Genomic DNA, 10,359 nt, shown 5'->3' with positions numbered 1-10,359 from the left:
TCTACCATCTTCCTTGCTGTTCATTTTCCTTCACTTTTCACATCTTTTTCACAGGAAAGAATGAGTATGACCTTCTGGTAATTGGTGGAGGGTCTGGAGGCCTTGCTTGTGCAAAAGAAGGTTTGTATGTGTAAATAACAAAGAGTTTAGTTTTAGCTTAAGTAGTGGTTATGGAGACTAAGAGAAGTGTTAGTGATAATGCTAAGCTTTTTAATAAACACATATTTATATACATAAGTATATATACATACATACTGAGTTATTAACTCAGCTCCATAGTTAATCTACAAATGAATTCACACCTTTGGGTGGGTTGATCTTGTTTGGCTTTCCTGTTAACCTTTAAAAAAGTATTTTGTCATGGGAAGGTGTGATAAGCTTTTATTTCACTGTTATTGTAAAATACTCTGGTGCCTCCATAGGTGCTGTATTTTTTAACTATACTGTTTCTTATTTATGTGTTAAAACAACAGTCCCTTCAGACTGTTTCCAGGAGCTGTTCAACTGCTGTAGAAAACTTTGCCTCTTTGCTACTCAGTGTAATGTGCCCAAGAATCCACAGGTTCCTTAACTATCTCATTTGGGGTCAAATTGCATTTTGGGGGTTGGTGAAAGTTGGAGGCTCTAGTCTAGGTTATTAAGTGCCTTCTGGAGAATCTTGACTACATAGGCAGCCTGCATTCCTAATCTGGCATCTTGAGTTAGACAGTAAAACCCACCAGCTGTCATCTCCTATATTCTTTCTCTTTACACCTGTGCTACTAAAAATATCTAGGTTTGTGTGGTTTTGCCTCCTCTAAATACCTTGTCTTGTTTTTTGTTTGAAGCTGCTCAATTTGGAAGGAAAGTGGCTGTTTTGGATTATGTGGAACCTTCTCCACAAGGTATGGAAGAGAAATACTAGGAGAATACTTGGAAATGTGTATAAGATGACTGCCTAGGTGAGCACATTGCTCCAGGCAGCAAAGTGGCCAAAGCCAGCCTGTTCAATTTGCTTTTAGGAAAAGTCCTTATGCATAGCTTGTTGTACTGCTCATTCCTTCCAGTGGTGTCCCAGCTCTGCCTGCATCCCCTGCACATAAAGTTTGTTAGCATTGTTTGATATTACCACTTGTGGTAGGCTTTGGACTTAAATATGTGAGAATATTCTGTCAAAGTATCATTTATGATTTCTAAAAATTATAAATTTTGTCATGTCAAGGCTGTTCATGTACAATATGTAAAATAAGATCTACAAATGCAGACAAGCAAATGTGTAGTAACTGGATCTTCAGAGCTCTGAAAAACATCTTGAGATGCTTTGAATTTTAGAAGAAAAGTGTGTTTTATTAAAACAAATTAACATAAGCAGAGTTAGAAACTGATCTGTAGAAGATAGTGAACTGTGTGTTGTTTCAGAACTTTTTAACTAATTGCATGAGCAACCTAATTCTCTAATTAACCCAACTACATTGAGTTACACTAACCTGATGCATTTACTTTTCCTTTTTTTTTTTTTTTTTTTTCCAAGGAACCAAATGGGGACTTGGTGGAACTTGTGTGAATGTTGGCTGTATTCCTAAAAAGCTTATGCATCAAGCAGCCCTTTTAGGGAGTGCCCTTAAAGATGCCCAACACTATGGCTGGAATATAGCCCAACCTGTTCATCATACCTGGTAAAGACTATTGCCCATATCCACTCCTATGTGCTGCAAATACATAACAACTTTTCCCAGTTGGTGTTTATCTAGGGACAGTTAGGGAAATTAATTTTGCATGAAGCTTTTTAGATTGCTTCTTGTTTAAAACACAGGTCTCTATTTACTGGTTTATCAGGGTAGATATATTTATTTGGATTTGATAATTTACTTTTGTAACAAAAAATGCACTGTGGAGCATTTTTAGTATCTAGCAACTGCCTGTATCTTTAAGTAACATAATGTGAATTTGTAACACCATGACTTCATGTTCAGTTTCTTATTTTGTGATAGGTCTGTGATGGCACAAGCTGTTCAGAATTATGTGAAATCCTTGAACTGGGGACACAGAGTGCAACTACAAGACAAGTAAATAAAACTTTGCAGTTCATCTTTCTTTTCACAGTCAAGGAGCTGCTCTTCTCTTTGTAGAATTGCTGAATTGCCTTTGGACTTTCTTATTAGAGCTAGTATTTTTTTTCTGGGAAATAGTAGTTGGAAGTGACCCTGAAGCTTTCTAAGAGTTTAGTGATCACAGAATGCTCTCTTGAGTCTGAAGAGGTTTTGCATTAATGTGAAGTAGTCAGGACTTTTCCAAACTAATTTCAAGCTTGTCCACGAAAACTTATACATCATACAAGCCCACAGATAACACTGCACCAGAACAGCTTGGGGTCTTGCTTTCAGTGCAGAAAGATTTTCTGCAAAAAAAAAGAAATTATGAATTTAATAATATATTAATTTGACAGTCTTGTGATTAATTTGACTAGTCTTGTGATTCCTGCTGAGTCACTACTGTGTGCTCTTAAATGTGCATTATATTAGTAATGTTACAGATAGCAATGCTATGGATTGTGGAAAATACATCATTTGAAGAGGTCAGTAACCTGATCCCAAAGCATGTTATGGCTAGGTACTCTGGTATGTAGAGGAGTTAACTGCTGTACAAGAATTAAGTGACAGATTATGTGACAGAGCTGCAAAGAATCCTATGAAATAAGATGTTTGTTTCCTTTTACTTTTCTTACCTGTTTGCTGTCCTTCTTAGCACTTCAGATATGGAAAAGGTATCTGATTGTATTTCGTTTATATTCATTGTTAAGTGTGCATTTATGTTGCTGCTTTCTTCTAAACAGGAAAGTGAAATATTTCAACATGAAAGGAAGTTTTTCTGATCCACATACAATCCGTGGTTTAACAAAAGGAGGTAAAGAGGTGAGCTGCTGTGCTGTGAATGTGTATAATTCACTTCAAATAGTTCAGGTTTTCATGTGTTGGTTTTCAGGCCACTGGGGAGTTAGACTGTACTTCTGCAAGTTGTTTTAGGTATTGAATTTTATTTTGGTGAGGAAGATGTGCATTTTCCACCAAGAGAAGATGTTCATGAACTTGGCTGTTGCCTACTGAGTCCCTAGCCTCTAACCTGTCAGATGCCATTACTTTTTCACTGCAGATGGAAATACTGAGACAAAAGATGATTTTTTTTGGTCAGAGTCATATTGTTTGATAGATGCTTACACAGATGTGAATAGGAGCAGCATCATCTAATGGCTCTGAGCATTAAATCAGTCTGAGATATTTTCTCCCTTCAGCTGAATTATAAGCTTTCTAATACAAAATTGTGTGTGGGAGGCAATTATATCAAATGCCCACCTTCAAGAAACTGGGTCATATGACAGAATGGTGGCCATTTCTGCATATCTAACAAGAGACTGAATATGCATTTTAACACCTTTTTGAGGGAAATTGTATAATGTTACTGGTTAACAGTGGCTTGAGAGAGCAGAACATTTTTGGGGTAGATGCCTAGCATTTTCTAAAAACATGCCACTTTTGAAGTAGTTTAACTCCAGGCCCTACAGGCAGAATTCACTTGCTGTGATCTCTGTGTGTTTTGTCCTGAGCAAAAATGATTTTAAAAAGCTGCCATTTATCCACCACAGCTGTTGCTTCCAAATAGTCACCAGAATCTTACCCAGTGTAGGGACAATTGTAAGCTGATGTTAAAACAAAAACTGATACAGAATGTGCAGGGAAGCACCTGCATGTGTTAGTTTATTTTATCTCCATCCTTTTTTAGTGTATTTCTTGATTATTGTGTTATATAAATAGCATGTGGTAGTGCCAGCTTTTCATTCATCACTCTTGTACATACATGAAATATAAAAGACAGATGGAATTATTTCAAATGCTGGATATTTTTTTGTACATTTGTTCATAGACTATTGTTACTGCAGAAAATATTGTCATTGCTACTGGAGGAAGACCAAAGTATCCTACACACGTAAGTTACACTTGCCATGTAACAACTCCAATGGCTTTACTGGTTTTGTTGCAGATGATAACGAATATTTGGAGGATAAAGATTGTAAATATAAAGTAAGACGAGAGATTTTTGAACTTGTGTGAAAAATTGTCCTTTATATAAAGCACAGGCTTTTCAGAAAAACATTTCCATAGAAAACAATCTGCAACAGTTTAAGTATATTAATCTTGCTTAGAACTGAAGGATAATTCAGGTTGGAAGGGATCTCTAGAGGTCATCTGCTTCAGCCTCCTGCTCAAGGACGTTAGGGTCAGCTATTGAGTGATCTGTGAGGTCAGATCGTGTTGCTAAGGACTTTTAGCAGTCAGGTTTTACAGATATCTGAAGATGAAGACTGAATATCTGGGCATCCCCAGATACATTCCCCTTGGTCTACTGGCTATACTTCATCTAATCAGTCCAAGTTGCTGTTATCTTTATTTGCTGCCAGGACATCTATCGGTGATTCAAAATCTTACCTGTGTGATCACAGATCGCAGGTGCACTGGCGTATGGAATCACGAGTGATGATCTGTTCTGGTTAAAAGAATCTCCTGGAAAAACGTAAGTTATCTTACCATGGCTTTTATGGATGCTGGTATTTGTACCCTTTCTTCCTGGGGTGAAAAACGTTCAAAATTGCCTTTTATACACCAGTTTTTCTGTCCTTTTGTTTTCCTTCTGAGAATTTGTCTTGCTATGCATAAACATCACACTACCAAACTTCGTTAGTAACTAATAACTGGCCACAGCCTCCACCCCGGAAATTCCTTTCTAAAATCAAATTAAATACGAGCTTTCACCAGTTTGGGTTACGGGAACTTGTTTGCTGTAGCAATTATACCTGGAAGTCACAAGAGGGCAGCATAAACTTAGACGAAGGGTGTACTGTCCCTGGTCTTTGATACGGGTCTGTATGAAATCGCTCTTCAATTAGGAAAGAAACTCCAGCACTCTTAAGTGGTGCCAGTTCTGATAACAAAAGAAAATACAATGAGACAATTGGGTTACTTTTGCCTTTTCTTATGCCTTGGGAGCTACTTTTCAACGGAAATACTAAAAAATCGTCTTTAATGGAAATACTAAAATGCCATAGTCTTTGTTTCTCACGGCACATAGTGCAGTAAGATTCTGAGTTAACTTTGCACTACAGGACAATTTGCTGATCCAAATAATTGTGATAGGAAATACACATTTGCTAGCATGGGAGTCAGATAATACTTTTTTTCTCTTTTCTCTGTTGAGCAATTCTAGAAAAAGCAAAGTATATGAAAGAAAAAGAACTGAAACTATAATACTGGTGTTCTGAATGAAAACAGGTCTACCATTCATAGCTGTGACTTTCTAATATAAAAAATGCATTGTGTTAAGCTAAACATCAAATAGATAAACAAGGCTCCTTGGTACAGTTTGAAAAGGAAAAGCAATTTTGCTGTTATTTGTAGTATATCAGTCACCTCTTGAATTTTGAGAGTGTGATTTATATGAGGAATTTAAAAAAAAACAAACCAGAACACAAAACACCACCCCCCCACCCCAAAAAACTAAACATAAGATTTATCCCTGTAAGATGTTTCTGTGAAAATGTGGCTTTTGTCCAGTTACTGCTAATGCAAGTTGTAACAGTGTAATGTGGGAGTCGAGTGTTTATATGTTGCATTCCTGAGATTTAGTCAAAATAAGCCTTCAGGGGCTACAGTAGCATTTCTGTGCTTTATCAGGCTGTGTCCTAGCAAATGAAGGAGGGAGTTGTTGAAGGTTTGTTTCTGTCGGATTTGTTTCTATTATAAATATTCCCAAGGTTCAGTTTAACACCTTTTGTTTTTAGTCTGAGATGTGTTGTACTTACTCTTTCTTTTCTTCCTTTCCAAATGTACATATCTGAGCTACAAATTACATGCCTGGGGGTTATAGAACTGTCAGTCCTGCAGTTATTCATATTAAAAAGAAAGCAAACCGTTAACCAACTTAAAAGTCCCTTAGATATACAAGTAGTGTGAAGAAATTCTTGCTACTGAGATGAAGGCTTTTGGCAGAGTGAATTAGAAAAGATGCCTTGAAATATGTTCAGAATGAATGAGAGATTGAGCAGGTGTGAAGGAGGTTAGGTTCTGCTTTCTTAACTTTTCTGTTAGACACTGACAATGCCCAGGAACCCTCTACTCTGTAGAAGAAATTGTGAATAATATGAGGCTGATATTATGAATAAGTGCCAGCTGGCATCCTGTTTTCATCTAATGAGAAAGAAGAGCAAACATATGCCCACATTACAGATATTCTCATTCTACTTTCTCTTAATCTACAATAGATAATTCTTTATGGACAGTGTGGGGCTTTTTGCAGCACTTCACAGGAGCTACATATTTAAAGAAAGGGTGATCATCCATTTGCAGATGGATCAGATGCCCTAATGCTGGTGGCAAAAATTATTTCCTACTATGTTAAATTGTTTGCCAAATGTAAAACCCAGACTAGCAGATTTTAATCTTTTTAGTTCAACTTGTTCTCTGTACACCTTCAGAGATTGTATGTTTTTATTACAGGACAGATAGATGTTATCTGGGGACTTTTGTGAGAAAACGTGTTATACTGACTGCAGTCCCTGGGGCTTATGAAGTAGCAGCCCCCATGTCTGCACTGCACTTCTCAGAAGTTTAAAAGCTCCTCTGTTATAACTAGGAAATGGTGCAGGTTCGTTTAGGGTAGGATATAGGCCACAAGCCAGTGTTTCATGTACTATTTTTGCTTTGCTGTCAGCACAGTATAGACTGTGTATAAAGAGATTTGTAAGTATTTGACTTGTTTCTCTCTTGCATTATTGTGAAGGAATAACTTTCCTAGGAATGTGTGGCTAGTCAGTGGCAGAGCCAAAACAAAAAGCCAAATTTGCTGTCTGTAGAGTCCACCATGCCTCTAACACTTGTTTTTAGCTGCCATACATGTTCACATAGAAAATATTTTAATTTTAAAAAGTCCTTGATGTTCTTCTATGAAATAGATTCCTGTCTTTGTGAGCATGTATACCAGTAGTATTCCTGGTAACAGGGCTGGGGGGAGAGTCATTGCTTTGTAAGTTTGAGTTAAAACTGGTGAATGACACCTCCTTATAAAGGGACTGCAATGAATGAACCACTTGGTGTTAGCCTCCAGTTTGTGTGTGTTTTTCCATGGATTTAAGGGTTTATTTTTATTTTGTGAAGCACCACGCTAGTGTTTGCTACTTCAGCTATGAATCAAGCAAAACATGGAATACAAAACAGTGTGGGATGTGTAGGCCACGAGATGATACTTCACATTTGTTCCCCTTGTGATTTTGAGTTTGTATTTTGATATTTCAATACATTTCAGAATTCAGGGAAATGTCTAAAATTCTAGCTTTCCAAAACACAGTTAGCAAACTACTTCTTCCATACCCCAAAATCCAAGGTTCTTTTTTTTCAACTTTTGAACATGGCTTTTAGACCTGCTTAAAAAAAAGCCAAAATAAGTGGAAAAAAATGTGCCAAATATTCAGGTGGATTTTGCCACTTATGGGGGTTTTAGTTGCTGTTTTTTGATTAAATGTTCTCAATAAAGCATGGGGATGAAAGTTCTTCATAAAACATGCATTTCCATAGATGAAGATCATAGTCAGAAAGAGCCTAACATTCCACACTGCTCTCATAGTAACTAGAAATTTTGTTTCCTAATGATGCTTTTTTTTCTAATTCAAAAACTTAACAAAAGACTTTGTTGTAAGTGGAAATAATATGTGGAATGCATCTCCAAACTGTGAGATTTTAGTAAGTCTGTAGAACGCATGAACAGCAAAGGAATGTGAGTGCAGCCTGTCTGGCAGCTGAATGTCAGCTTTCTAAAAAATAATTAAAAATATGTACTTAATAAATACATTTGAGGTACAATAAAGTCTGACAAGAAGGCTGCACATCTCTATGTTTATATGTTGCCCACTGTCTCAGAGGCAGTGGGTGCTGAGATGCTGTAAAGATGAGTTACCAGCAGCAATAGGCACTGGGGGAAAAACCTGTCAGTGTCCACTCCAGATGGTTCCAACAGAGGTGTTTCATAGAAAGCCATTGAGATATTTGTGATATTTCTTTATGTTGCTGGTTTCTCTTCAGTTGTTTATGGCTGTTTTCACTTTGTCTTTCAGAGTATGTGTTTAAATATCTCTTTACAATGTAAACCCAATTCTTTATGTCTTACAAGCCTGTTCTTTTTTTTTATTCTGTTAAAACAAGCCCACATGCTGGTAATACCTCTGTCTGTGGAAGTGGACAAGCTCTGCTCTTTCTTTCTAACACCTCCGTCAGATCCACCCCTCAAACCTGTAGTTTTGTAACTATACATACTTCAGAAAATCATTTTTGGTTGTGCAGAGATATGCACAAGCTCATTTCACTGCTTTATTCTGTTCTTCTTTTTATGTAACAGGTTGGTTGTTGGAGCCAGCTGTATCCTTTGAAAAAGCTGTGATGATTTATGATTATAAGCAGCGTAGCTGTCTTTCCTGTGAAAGCTCAGGTTTCAGAATTCCTTTGCTCACGCCAGATAGATGAGTTGGTAATAGAATAGTAATAGTTTTCTATGCAGTAACATCATGGGAATTAAGGTCAGCTGAGGATAAATTCTCAGGATCTTAAAACCAAGGTGATCTATGAGGAAAATATTCTAAGGCTTTGGAGTTTTATTCTACGCAACAACAGCAAGCTGAAGATGTCTGAGAGAGAAGAACTTGCTATGCCTAGGTAAAAAGCCCACTTAGTATACTACCCTTTTATATTGCATTGATATGAATTTATTGTTTCTATTTCCCTAACTGATGTTTCATTAGATGTTTCACTTGAGTGTGCTGGATTTTTAACGGGCATTGGATTGGACACTACAGTCATGATGCGAAGTATCCCACTTCGTGGATTTGATCAGGTGAGTAAGGAATATCTTACATCTCCTTATAAAGCTAATATATTAAAAAGTGTATTTGGTTTTTTTTTCCTAAAGAAAATGTGTCTCCAAACATGTCCTAGTATGTGCTTTCTGAAGAGAAGATATATATATATATATATATATATATATATATATTAGCTCTTGTTTTTCTGTACTCTCCTGCCTAATTGAAAGCAAGATTGAAAAGGTTGGGAAGCAAGGGAGGGATTTATGCCACTACTGAAAAACATTGGACAATCTCTTTAAAATAATTTTAAATTTTTAAGAGTTACAGATATTTAACACATAGTTCAATGTGGAGTTCATTATTATGAATATAAGTCAATCACTAAGCTGAAAGTTTGTAATGACAGAGGAATTGAAAATCTTGACTATTTTCAAAACAGTGGTAGTTATAACAGGTAAAACAAGTATCTAGTGATTTCAGTGAAACTATCAACCCTAAGCTGGAGAAAATTAAAAACAGAAACATTCAGGCAGGGAAATTAGAAAAGAAAAAAGTGTTTCACATTTGTCAGTTGTGCTGACAAAACAGAAAACACTTCTGGCCAGAAATCCATTCCTGTATAAAGAGAATAAAAGCAATTACAAATAACAACAAGCAAAGGCAACAACAAAAAAAAAAGGTTTTGTATAGGATTTGTGTCAAAAGCATAACTGCTTAAAGAAGGAATAGAAGGTAATATAGCAGGTTTACTGAATCCAGTAAAGGTGTTACTTGGATGCAAGATTGTAACCCCTGTTCATACCTTAGAGGATGTCTTTTATGGCCTGAGAGTCCTTCTGGTAGGAGAGAGTATGTTAAAAGTGACTGTGAATCTTCTGTTCCTGTAAGATTTGATGTTAGCACTACTTTGAAGGAAAGATTTCTGTAGCGTTCTTAAAATGAAGAAAGTGCTGGGGTTTCACTCATATGCAGTGAACTTTTTGTTTGAAGTTTACAGTTTTTATCTCAGACAAATAACTTTGGCAGATGGCAGCCTCAAGAATGAAGCCTGTGTCCTGTTAATAACTTGGAAACAGTGTTTTCAGAATGAAATTGAATGTGTGTTAACTTAATTATTCCTGGTATTATAGATTGGGACTTTTTGTAATGCTTAATCACAATAGTGCAGAACATTTACAGGCTGAAGTTGGTGAAAGTGTGATAGAACCATGGCCTTGTTTTTAACAGTTTCTTTGCACACAGAGTGTGTAGGAAAATCATTTTCATATGTAGCACACAGTTTTTGAGGAGCATATATTGCTGTTACAAGCAACAGTGACAACTACCACTACATGTAGGTAGTGACAGCTCCTGTGTGCATGGCAGCCACTCCCACTTGGAAGTGGTTTCCTTGAAACTAGTAGTAAGTGTACCAGAGCATGCAAAACGTTGTGTAAGAATGTGTGTTGGGATTTGCACTCATCATTGAGAAAATCTACACCTGT

At 36.6% G+C, this 10,359-nt stretch overlaps 1 protein-coding gene across 2 annotated transcripts in view; it reads left to right on the top strand.

The window, feature by feature from the left end:
- Window positions 1-10,359, top strand: part of TXNRD2 (thioredoxin reductase 2) — a 34,806-nt gene that overhangs the window by 1,237 nt on the left and 23,210 nt on the right. For both annotated transcript variants that reach the window (XR_004080388.2, XM_005147743.3), the window contains exons 2-10: window positions 55-120; window positions 828-884; window positions 1,511-1,655; window positions 1,971-2,045; window positions 2,813-2,891; window positions 3,898-3,960; window positions 4,475-4,545; window positions 8,416-8,435; window positions 8,816-8,907. Coding sequence is in view for 1 of the 2 variants with exons in the window: in XM_005147743.3 (XP_005147800.2) it covers window positions 55-120; window positions 828-884; window positions 1,511-1,655; window positions 1,971-2,045; window positions 2,813-2,891; window positions 3,898-3,960; window positions 4,475-4,545; window positions 8,416-8,435; window positions 8,816-8,907 (668 nt within the window). In the remaining variant the exon portion in view is untranslated. The remainder of the gene's footprint in view (window positions 1-54; window positions 121-827; window positions 885-1,510; window positions 1,656-1,970; window positions 2,046-2,812; window positions 2,892-3,897; window positions 3,961-4,474; window positions 4,546-8,415; window positions 8,436-8,815; window positions 8,908-10,359) is intronic.

The sequence above is a fragment of the Melopsittacus undulatus genome, chromosome 12, assembly GCF_012275295.1.
Source record: "Melopsittacus undulatus isolate bMelUnd1 chromosome 12, bMelUnd1.mat.Z, whole genome shotgun sequence".
Taxonomy (NCBI): Eukaryota; Metazoa; Chordata; class Aves; order Psittaciformes; family Psittaculidae; genus Melopsittacus; species Melopsittacus undulatus.
Note: the sequence above shows the minus strand (reverse complement) of the source record. Positions and strands in the feature narration are given on the sequence as shown.